Consider the following 12,765-nt stretch of genomic DNA (forward strand, 5'->3'; position numbering starts at 1 on the left):
AGAACATTGAGCACTCTATTGTGTAGAATACTTTTTTAAAGTTGTTTAAATATATATATGTATATATATATATATATATATATATATATATATATATATATATATATATATATATATATATATATATATATATATTAATATATATACATATATATATATATATATATATATTTTAACATCTTCACTTTCCAACAAGTTTATAGAGCAAGATAACATTTGACAGACGACTTAAAAGATTGTAAAATATATGAATCAGTAAAGCAAGAGAAGATGACTCACCCAGTACCTTACCATTCATAAATATAGGAAGACCTATAGAGATTAATATAGAGATTATTGCAATAATGATTACCTGAAAAAAATTGAGTTTTATCTGAACTCAAATTTTTTTTATGTTTATAAAATTATTAATACATTAATTACTTTAATATATTACTCACATTTATTTTAGAATTTTTAATTGCTGTAATTATTCTTAAAATGCCTGCATTCTATTACAATAAGAAAATATAATTTTTTTTTGATAACCACTTATAAATCAAAAACTTTTACAGCTCTTTTTCAAATTTTTGATCAAAAATTTGATATCAAATTTGATATGATAATAAATTTATATTTATTATATTATGATATTATTTGATATGATAATAAATGATATTAATAAATAAATGAACAGCTAGTGTGAAAACCCAAAGACAATGCTCATCTAAATGACACTTATGCATATATTCTTGTAACATTAAAGTTACAAACATATGCTGGTAACAAAACCAAATTTTGTATTTAATAAGCAATTTTTTATTATGAATTAACAAATAGCTTTTGCAAAAATTAAAAGCCCTTGTAAGAAGCTGTTTAGAGGAGCAGCTATTTAGTTTAGAATAAAAAAAGGCCTTATAAATAGATTTTAAGACTTTTTAGATATATTAGCAATACGAACTTTTATGTCAACCATTATAATAATCTCAACTTACTTAGGATATTCTTATTAATTTATTATTTAATCTTACTTGTCAATAATATATATACTGCTTACAATAAAGCTTTATCCCATTTAACTTATTATTGATTTGCATGTCTATATTTTTTTGCTTGCTTTTAAAAATGATTACTTCTTTGATGGAATTAAGTAAATAAAGTTTGTGTTATCAGCAAAAAGTTGCACTTTCAAGAATTTTAAAGCTTTAGGAAAATAATTGATATAAATTGTAATTGATAGAAAATGATTGATAGAAAAAGTAATTTTCTAAGTTTTAAAGTATAACAAGTTTTTTGGTCAAAACTTTAACATTGTTAAAGTTAGAATTTCCCCCAATTAACAGCAACATCAAACTCTTCTAACAATATCACAAAATACAAAATTATGAATATATATTGTGAGGGGTAAAAATTATAACTAGGTATATAAATTACAAACAGAAAGCAAAATCTCGATACCATAACGAAATTCCCAGGACATTCTGTTATTTCTCTATCACTTGACCTAATATCTTTTTGTCTTGTTCTTTGTTTTTCAGCTTTTTTCCTTGCACCAGTTTTCTTTTTTGGCATTTTTTTTATAGCAAATATAGTATTTTTCGAATTTAAAAACAAAAACCTAATTTAAATATACTGGCTTTCAATTGTGTGCACATTCGGCAAGTTTATTGTTTGTTTGTTTTAAAAAATTACACTAAGACATTCGGCAGTTTTATTGTTTGTTTGTTTGTTTTAAAATATTTCACTAAGACGCTCGCCGCCAATATTGGATGTTTTTATTTGCAAATAAATAAAAACGGAAGAAAAAGTGGGGAGAAATGCATGATAATTTTTATCAAGTTAGAAAACACGTCTTAAAATGCTATTACAATTTAAGGTTATTTTTTGCATAACTAGAAATCTATTTGCACCTATGAAAATTAAAATTCTATGAGATAAAAAGTTCAGTGACGGATCCAGCATTTTTTGGTGTTTGAGTTAACTTCCAGACATGGAGCATACTCCAAACATTTTAATTTTTATACTTATATCAAATAATGATGCTTTGCAAAAAATTGCAATGATTAGAGACTGGGAACAAAAATTCCCTAAAAATTCATCCCAGGCATAAAGTGTTTAGGGTTTTTCGGTTCCGGGTACCCGGACTCGGACTCGGCGAGTCTGTGGGTAAATACCCGGATTCGATACCCGGTTTAAGGCTCGGCGAGTCTCATGGTTTGAATGTTTTGCCTTGTTCCGTAGGCAGCGGTGCGTCGTCGAGCTGGATCTCTACCTTTCTAGAAAAAGGTAGTAGTAGGGTTTGTATATCTAACTTAAAGTTAAACTTGGCCACGGCTTTTTAGATGTTTTGAGAACATTCAAGTTTATGTATGTTTCCATGTATATCCGAATACAAACCAAAAGAGTCAACTTCATTACTCAAATTTTTTCTAATCGAATGTTTTTATATATAAGCGAATGCTCCAAAAGATTTACTAATATAATATGTTTTTATATTAGCAAATGTTTTAAAAGCATTTGCTAAAATAAAAACTTTTGATTAGAAAGATTGAATTTAATAAGTTAATTCTTTTAGCGCGTATTTAAAAAACTTGAAAAAAAACACTTTTCGTTTATTAATTACTTCTTTATTTTAAGAAAAAAGTGAAATATCATAAATTTACTAGAACATTTTTTTACAGCCCCATTAAGCACTCCAAAGTGTGGGAGTATTTCACTCAATGTACCGATTTGAAAAGTAGAAAATGCAATAAGTGCTCAACGATAATATCAAACAAAGATGGAAATACTTCATCAATGATTAAACATTTAAAAGTTAAACATGGAATTTCTTTACTAACACGGGAAGAAATAGGAGAAAATTCTGGCACCAAATAATTTAAAACTCTTGACACTTTCGTTTCCCTTGCAAGAAAGCCTTTAGAAGAAATTTTCTTTAAAATGGCCGCTCTTGATGGTATATCAGTTAGGGCGACTGCAAAGTCTAGTTTTATTCGTGAAAGTTTAGTAAAATCAAGTTATAATCTTCCTAAAACTGTTTTGGATGTTAAGAATTTAATTCATAAGTTTTATGAAAAAAAAAAGTTGGAAATATTAGAATTTTTACAAGAAAAAAATAAAGAAGGCCAACAGTTTAGCATTACACTTGATAAATGGACGAGTATGAAAATTTGGAAATATCTCAATATCAATTTGCATGGAATTGACTGTGAAGTTTATAATCTGGGTTTAGTGAGAATTTTTAACTTATGTACAGCTGTACAGTTAGTTGAAAAACTAGAACAACATTTAAACACATATAATATTAATTTAAAAAAATATATAGCTGGTTCAACCGGCAACGGTGCAAGTGTAATGAATTTGGACGAGAATCTCCTAGTCTCTATAATTTGTGTTTGAATCACACTATACACTTAGCTGTTTGTGATGTACTATATAAAAAGAAATGTATTACCGTCCTGCAAGATGAAGATGACGTTGATGGAGATAGGAATGACCATGCTCAAGATGATATTAATGATGATCAAAATGAAAATTATGATTCTGACGAGAGCGACGGTGTCGTCGAAGAGTACGGACAAGTTGAATTAACAAATTTAGGCAATGTAGAAGAAAATATAAAAAGTGTTCCTATAATTGCTAAATTTTTTAAAAGCTCTTCCCAGTAGGCACGCAACGTTTTATTCACGTTTCAATCACGTGTATTTTAGGTGACTTCGTCCAGGTTACTATTTTACGTGAAAGTTACGTGCCAAAATATCGCGTGTAACGGAACTTTTTTTATTCTTAATAAAAACCTGTGGTAAGAAATATAAAATTATATTTTTTATTATATTATTTATTTTTTTATAGTATAGTTTTTGTATTTATTATATTAGTTATAATTATTTTACTTTTATGATGATATAATTAATTTTTATTGTAGTTTAATTATAATTTAAAAAAAAAAATTGGTCTATATAATATCTTGTAACGCGATGCATTCAAAACAAAACTAAATAGTCCAATATATTTTAAGTTGTAATATCTAATATCCAAATTACATCAAATTAAGTTAAATAAATTAGTACCAAGCGTCCCTATTTGCCACACAAATAAGATTAAACTCAAATACAAGGTATACTTTTTTCTACTTTATGATATGATATTTTAGACCGGCGAATTTGTCCATTTTGCTTACTTAATTTAGTGCAAAATAAGTTATGTTATAACGAATTTAATATCAAATTAAGTAAGCTACATGGACAAATTATAAGTTCTAGCAGAACTTATTCTTAATTCTTGAGCAATAATAATGTCTGTATAACTTCTGCATACATTATTGCTCAAGAGTCAATTAGATAAAAACCAAAAATAGATTTTCTTCTATTATTTGGTTTTAATCAACAAGGCTAAAGAATTTACCCAAGATAATATCAATGAATAAATATGTTATGTTATTTATTATTGATATATGTATATATTATTATTAAATACTTTATCTTTTTATAATATATGACATCTTGATCTTGTGCTTTACTTGTTAAAAAAGGTTAATACTTATTTATTTCATTTTTTTATATTATTTAAATATTATATGATTAATATATATATTTGAATTGTATTTATCAAATTATTATTGTATATATTATATGACTTTTATTGCTATTGTTATTATGTACAATATAATACAGGTTATTAACGCGGTTTTGTTCAATGTTTTCCCCACAAAAAGATGATTATGATGCTATTGTATTTGAAACTGCATTATACTTATCTTTCAATGTTGACAACCTTCCAATATGTAAAGTAAGTTTCTCTAAAATATAGCATTGCTTTTTTTGAAAATTGTTTCATGATTTAGATCAAAGAAATAGCAACACAAGAAAATCTTGTTGCCAAAACATTTAGTGACTCAACATGTAAGACTTGTGTTAAAAGTATGTGATTTAAGATAATTATTTAATAATCATATTATTATTTAAGTTTTTATTTGTTTCTTTTTAGCTAAATTTGGTGTCGCTCACGTTTCAATCATGTTTATTTTAGGTGACCTCGTCACCTAAAATAAACATGATTGAAACTTGAAGAAGGAAACCGGGTAAGAGCATGTATCAAACTTTATCTAATGAATAAGTCAATATTTTCTCCAATAATAGCTAGCGACACCAAATTTAGCTAAAAAGAAACAAATAAAAATTTAAATAATAATATGATTATTAAATAATTACGTTAAAATTTTACTTCATTGAAGCATGAAAGTTACGTTGCCAAAATATTGTGTATTTTGGATCTTTTTTTATTCTCTATAAAAACCTCTGATTAGAAACTTGGAAAGATATTCTTTATTTTATTTACTATTTTTTTATAATTAAGTTTCAGGGGTTATTTTTTTTGGGATATTCCCGGAATACCGGATATTTTTCTGAAATTTATCTCTTTCCAAATATCCGAAAAGTTTTCCATACATGTAAGTTAAAGTATATATTATTGTCATCAACTTGGCTGAATGCAAAATTAAGGGAAAAATTAGGGGGAAAATGTTCTGAAGTTTTTCAGGATATTTTCCGCAAACAATTTTCAAAATTTTTTAAATATAATGATTATATGAAATATGTAGTTTATATATTCATTATTGTAATTATTTTTTATTATACTGGTGACCTAATTTGACAATACTTTGTTATGCATACTTTTAGTTTTATACTTAATATATTATATATAATTAGGGGTAGATGAGGCTCCTTAGCCGTGGTGAATGTTTTCACAGCAAAAGGAGCCTCAAGATGAAAATCTCACCATGGGTAGGAAAAACATGATATAAAATCCCCACTATAATGTTGTGTGGTTATGTGGTAACTATTACATTTTTAAAAATTGTTATAATTTTTCTGTGTGCATTCTAAAATTACATTTAATGTTCAAAACTTTGTAGATTACTCATTTAAAGCAATTTCGTGGGCTGTCACCTTTGCATCTAGTGAGTTAATGTATGAACAAGTTAATGCAGAAACAAGTGCAAATATAAGAAGATGGAAAACAAAGAAAACAAATTATTTAATCAGATGTTATCACATAAGGTGAGTACAGGTCTTTTTCTAATCATGCGCATCAGTTATTAACTTTATATATAGATATATATTTATCTATAGACAGATATTAGATATAGATATATATAGATAAACAATATTTTTTTAGACTTGTATTTATTATTTTTTACTTCTTTCTTTTATTTATCTGTCGACTTTTTTGTTATATCTTTTTCTATTAAATCCTTATTTATTTTTTAGCAATAAGAGTATAAAATTAATAGGCAAATGACTTTTTTTGATTTTTCTACATTGTATATAGTATTGTTTTCTTAAAATTATTTAATGATTTAGATAAAAGAAAACAACTAGAAAATCTTGTTGCCAAAATGGTTGGCAACTTACCAAGTAAGATTTGTTTTAAAAGTTTGTGATTTAAGATAATTATTAAATAGTCATATTATTATTTAAGATTTTATTCGTTTCTTTTAGCTAAATCTGATTCATTAGATAAAGTTTGATGCGTACTCTTATAGGAGAAAATATCGACTGATTCGTTAGATTATGTTTGAAGCGTGCTTTTATGGGAGAATATATCGACTGATTCGTTAGATTAAGTTTGAAGTGCGCTCTTTGTGGATCGAAGCGTGCTCTTCGTTAGTTGCAGATCTATGACTTTGTACTTATTACTTATTGGATATAAGGAGGATATTTTTACAAAAGTGCAGCTTTTATTACAAATTCAAAATGTTTATGTCAAGAACTAATATACTGACTAATAAAACCATGTAATTTAATACGTATTAAATATTTCCTCGACGATGAGTTTTTTTTCTTTACACGAATCCAATCACTTCGTTTTTATAAAGCATAGTTATTGCTTAAATATTACGTGCCAAAATTAACGTAAAAAGCACGTCTTTTAGACAGTTCATGGGGACCAAAAAGTCACCTAAATATCACGTGCCAATAGTAACGTGAAAAACACGTCCATAAATCACGTGAATTGGTCATTTCATGGGGACCAAAAAGTCACCTAAATGTCACGTGCCAAAATAACGTGAAATTAACGTTTTTGTCACGTCGCTGTGCCTATGAGAAATAATATTTTGCAAGAAAAGATCAAAATAGTTTTAGGAAATGAACTTCAGGTAGTGTTAGAGTAAGAACTCGTTGGAAATCAATGATCGAAATGATATCTAGATTTTTAAAATTATTTTATATCATTAAAGAAGCTCTGCAAGATATTGGAAGTATACATTTAATAGAAAATATTAATATTGAGTTATTAAATGAATTGTAAAATACTCTAAAGCCTATTAAATTAACTGTTAAAGCTCTTAGCAGAGACAATGCTAATCTTGCAACAGCCCGATTAGCAATTGATTTTATGTTAAGAATATTAAAAGAATCCAATGGTAATTTAAGTAGAGAGCTACTAATGACGATGAAAACTCGAATAAATAGCCGTAAAAACCAAGAAATAGAAGAGCTATCAGATTCTCTTGTAAATGGTACTATGCTTTCAAAGAAAATACAATTATATACAACAGATTTACTGAAGAGATTATTTGGTGAGGATGAAGAACAGCAAAACACACATGAACAGGGGCATTCAGCTGAAAATAACGAAAATACTACAGGAAACACACTACCATTAACACTGGAGGAAGAACTACAATAAAATATTAGAAAGTGCGAAATGTCCAATTTTGCCAAGTTGCGGAGAAAAATTTGCTGATATTAAAAAAGAATTTTTATTACTTTCAAAAACTAAAAAAATGATCTGTATATTTAGAAAAATTGTAACAAGCGTTAATGACGATAAAACTAACATCAACAAATTCCAAACGAACATTTTCTGTGGCATCCAACTTCTGTACAAGAGTTCGTTCTAGATTATCGGACAGTTCATTTTTCAAGTTTTATTTTTAAGTAAAAATAATTGTTCTGTTTTGTATTAAACACTTGCAACTATTTTAATTGAGTTGAGTTTATTTTTGCTAGTATATTTACATGCATTTTATAAAATGCGATATTTTTAAAAAAGTAATGTCAAGTTTATTTGGTGGAGAGATTTCTTGGCTTTTTCCTTGCAATATTCAAAACCCTGTTTAATCAGCTATTATTAAGTATGAAAACCATTCTAGTAGTTATATAGAGGTGGTTTTAAACTAAAAAAATTGACCGAGGATCAAATCGAAAAAACGTTAATATTATATGTAAGTGAGTGTCAATTGACATTAGTGGACATCAAAACAAAAATATTTAGATAGTTAAGTGTTAGCGTCAGCACAACAATAATCTCCAATAATCTCTTAAGGTGGTACTAGCCCGACAAATTTCAAAATTTTCAGATTTTTTTTTTTTCTAAATTTGAAAAACAGAATCATTGTAGATTTCAAAAATGTATAGTTTTACTATGTTTTTAAGTAATTTAGTGACAGAAAATGTTAATTTGGTAATGTGATCTCAAAGAGAAGCCCTTAGCAACCGCATAGCAACAATAAACAATGCTTACTTTTGGGCTAACTTAAATTTCATCAAACAATTAATTTCTATTATTATTCTACATTTCATATATATCTCCTTTGCTTTATATCAACTTTGCAAATACGTTAATTCCATTAATAATATTAAATTGAATTGTATAGTGAGAAGGAAGTGAATTTATAACAGTATATCAATAACAGCTTGTTATGATTATTTTATTGAATTTATTGCATTTATTTTTCACATTTTACTGCTTTATTCTTAGATGGGAAATAAAAAAAATAGCAAAAGAATAAAAAGAAATTATTTTCATGGAAATCAACATAAAATGTCTGATCAACAAAACATTTCACCTGAAAGTGCTTCTTATTCAAATATGTTTAGTAGTACTAATAGTACAAGTGCTAAAAAGTTGAACAAAGCATTTAATTGTATTGGCAGTTCAGCTAAAAACAAACAGACATCTAACGACCTTAATTTTTTTATATTTATACATTTTGGCATTATGAAAGATTTATTTGAGGAGTTCTCACGCTGTTCTGAGTGTAGCTCACCTGTTAAGCTTACACATAATAAAAATGAACACAAAGGGTTTTCACTTAAATTATGTATAAAATGTAGTGTTTGTTCAGCATGCAGATTTTCTTATACTTCTCCTCAATATATACCTTTACAAAAAAGTAAAACTGTAAAAAAAGCACATGAAATTAACTATCGCACAGTTATGGCTTTTCGCGAGATAGGCAAAGGTCATGCTGGAATTGAAATATTTACAACAATGATGAATATACCATTTTCTATTGCATTTACTACTTATAAAAAAATTAATAAGACTCTTTATTGGGCATATGAAAAATCTGCTGAAAAAAGTACCCAAAAAGCTGCTCATGAAGTGCGTCAAATGATTAACATCAATGCGTGTAGCAATGATATTGTTGACTGTCATATTTCTATTGATGGAACATGGCAAAAAAGGGGTTATTCATCCCTGAATGGCGTGGTATCTGCAATTTCAAAGGATAATAAAAAGGTCTTAGACTATTACACTATGTCAAAATTTTGTAAATCTTGTGAGATTTGGTCCAAAAAAAAAGGATCAGCTGGTTATGAACTATGGAAAACAAGACATAAGTGTGAATTAATCATCACGAATCATCTGGTGCTATGGAGTCCGCTGGTGCTATTTCAATTTTTTGTTCTTCATTAAGTAAGTTTAACTAAAGGTACAGTCATTACATAGGAGATGGGGACACTAAAGCATACAGCAAAGTAAGGGAAGCAAGACCTTATGGAGAAACATTGATACCAGAAAAACTAGAATGTCTCGGTCATGTTCAAAAGAGACTTGGAACAAGACTTCGGAATTTACGTGCAATAAAAAAAAAAGAAAAGTTGAATGACAGTAAAACTCTCTCAGGTAAAGGAAGACTAACTGATGCAAGTATTAACTTAATGCAGAATTACTTTGGTATGGCTATTCGTCAGAATGATAAACTCTACCCTATGAAAAAAGCTGTACTTGCAGTTTTATGGCACTGCTGCGAAGGTGATGCAGCTACGCGTCATCAATTTTGTCCCAGAACCAATACTAGCTGGTGCAAATGGCAAAGGGATAAGATTACAGGACAATGCACTTATAAAAACAAGCTAAACCTACCAGTTGCTATAAAAGACCTATTACACCCAATATTTATGGAACTTAGTTCGGACAATCTTTTGTCAAAATGTTTACACAGCTATACCCAAAATCCTAATGAGTCTTTTAATCAAATAATCTGGGAAAAATGCCCCAAAACACATTTTGTTTCAAAAAATGTTTTAGAGTTAGCTGTTTTCTCTGCAGTTATATCTTTTAATGGAGGTTACGTTTCCCATAAAGAAACATTTAAGCAACTTGGATTTCATTGTGGAAAATATTTCCTTCTCGGTGCAATTAAAAAAGACAAAAATTGCGTCATTCATATGGAAAGGAAGGAAAAAGAAGTGACAAAATCAAGAAGGAAAAAATTGAGAGGTATAAAAAAAGGATTTAGCAAGGATGACTCCTATGTGTCTGGAAATTTTTAAAGATATATATTGTTAAAGTTGTTTTATTTTGTTTTCTTGCCTTTTCTCTGTTAACAGATTTTTAAACTTTGAACAAGAATATCTTTTGAACTACTTGGAGATTATGGCTAAAATTTTCACAGATTGTTCATCAGGTTACTGTGAAGGGATTTGACCAAAAAGAGACTTTTATAGTTAGCTGTTGTCGAGATATTAACATTAGCAGCACAAATTTTACATAAAAATAAAAAATTATTTTTTAAAGTGCAGCCATTTTGATTCTGTAAAAGTTCTGATGGTGATTCTGGTCAAATCCCTCAATCAACATGTTGTTAACCTTTTTGGAAAATTTTAGCTTCACACACTGACTATTTCATGAGAAATCCTTGTTTAAAAATGTAGTTAAAATTGTATATTTTTTGCTGACTCAGCATGTTTTCGAGTATACTAATACTTTTTATTATATTTACTCTAAATAATTTTTTAATGCACATAGTTTAAAAAAAAAAATGCATCAAAATTAAATAAATTGACTGTTTTAATTTTTATGGGCTAGTACCACCTTAACAATAATCTCTTCTACAGTAAACAGAAATGAAAATAAACAAAAGTGTTGCTAAAGTTTCACGTTCTCTATTAATAATAGCACAGCTCAAGGTGAATTTCTGTTCTTTTTAAAAATGGCTGATTTCATAGCGTATTTTAAAAATAAGTCAAACTATTGCCCAATAAGTATACTTCCAGCTCTCTCAAAACTTTTTTAGATAGTTTTAAATGAGCAAACACAGGTTTTTATTGGGCCTAATCTGGAAAATTTGTTGCGTGGATTTTACGGAATGTACGGTGAACAACACGCGCTTTTTAGTTTACTAAAAAATTGCAAGACTGTTTGGATAAAGATATTGTTGGTTCTATGAACCCCTCAAAAACACATGTCTAATTCCTCATGACTTGCTTTTGGCTAATTTTGATGTGTTTACTAATAAAAGCCTTAAACTGATTTTATCTTACCTATCTGCTTGTAAACAGAGGGTGAGATTAGGATCTTTGTTTTTAAATTGAATGTGGAGTGCCTCAAAGTTCAATATTAGGACCAATTTTCTTTAATATTTTTATAAATGATTCATCTTATTTTTATAAATTATTCATCTTATGACTCCGATATATGCAACTTCGCTGACAATAAACTTCTCTATTTTTGTAGCAACAGTATAGATAGAACTCTCTAGACAATAAAGCCGTGTCGGCACATAGTTTAAAGGTGTTCAAAAGAAGAATTTTAAAATGATTTGGGAAATCTTGTTTTTGTAAAAAATGTCAAAACTAATTTATCATACTTATTGTAGTTTATTTGATTTCGTTTATATATACCCAGGCTTCTAATTTATAATTTTACGTATGTATATTTACAATTGTTAACTCTTATTTAAAATTTAAACCCGCAATATCTTGTTTGCATATTTTTTTAGTATACATTATCTATAAAATCGAACGTCTATGGAACTCAAATTAATTTGGCACCAAGAGGCTACAACGCTCTCTTTCAAAGGTAAGGTAGATGCACAGTTAAATAAAGGAAAAAGGATAGCAACTAAATTTTTTGACGAGCTGGCCAGGAATGAACCCCTTGAAACTGCAGAGGATTGTCTTTAGGTAATTGTATATATTCCTACTGTTGATGTTTGTTTTAATCAGTTGAAGAGACAATGCAAATTATTGCAGTATGATGTTAGACATTTCCAGTTTCTTTTATAAAAGATCTAAACACATTTCACTTCTGATGAGCTTTCTAAACTTGTAACACGGTTGGCTGAAAAATACAATAAACAATGTTTTTGATGACAATAAGCTTCTATGTCTTAGTATTCCGCTAGCGTGCTAAAAGTTAGATCATAAAGACAAAATTGAGCAACTGTGTGAAAAAACTGTTTAAAGGAACTGATAAACACCATAATGCAGTTCAAATTGGTGTCAAGCGTTTAAAACTTTAGGTACCGCATTAGTAACTAGTAGCCAGGGCCGTCCCGAAGTGGTCTCTCATGGGGGAGGGGGTCGTTGTATGTATTTTTTGCAAACTAGAGACAAAAAAAAAAAGAAAAAGGTCCTTAATATTTACAGTTTGCCAACTATAGTTCAAAACTTGCTAAATGTGCCAACTCAAATGCTAATACGACAGCTTTGGGGGAGGGGGGGGACATCCCGTTCGGGACGGCCCTACTAGTAGCCCATCTCTGTGGCA

The 12,765-nt window shown here is 28.3% G+C and overlaps 1 protein-coding gene and 1 long non-coding RNA gene across 3 annotated transcripts in view; one reads left to right on the forward strand and one right to left on the reverse strand.

The window, feature by feature from the left end:
• LOC100208704 (zinc finger protein 330 homolog) overlaps window positions 1–1,746 on the reverse strand; it is a 29,073-nt gene extending 27,327 nt beyond the window's left edge. Inside the window, exon 1 of the mRNA XM_065799548.1 lies at window positions 1,438–1,746. Within this exon, the coding sequence (XP_065655620.1) occupies window positions 1,438–1,551 (114 nt within the window). The 5' untranslated portion in view covers window positions 1,552–1,746. The remainder of the gene's footprint in view (window positions 1–1,437) is intronic.
• A 385-nt stretch (window positions 1,747–2,131) lies between these two features.
• Window positions 2,132–6,806, forward strand: LOC136081719 (uncharacterized). Of its 2 annotated transcripts, XR_010639049.1 has the most exons (6): window positions 2,132–2,265; window positions 2,661–4,096; window positions 4,823–4,898; window positions 5,894–6,038; window positions 6,342–6,395; window positions 6,480–6,806. It is a non-coding gene; the product is annotated as an uncharacterized LOC136081719 (long non-coding RNA). The 2 variants fall into 2 exon arrangements; XR_010639048.1 differs by lacking the exon at window positions 2,132–2,265 and having other exon boundaries at window positions 3,854–4,096; window positions 4,823–4,880.
• The last annotated feature ends 5,959 nt before the right edge of the window (window positions 6,807–12,765 follow it).

This window comes from Hydra vulgaris, chromosome 06, assembly GCF_038396675.1.
Source record: "Hydra vulgaris chromosome 06, alternate assembly HydraT2T_AEP".
Lineage (NCBI taxonomy): Eukaryota > Metazoa > Cnidaria > Hydrozoa > Anthoathecata > Hydridae > Hydra > Hydra vulgaris.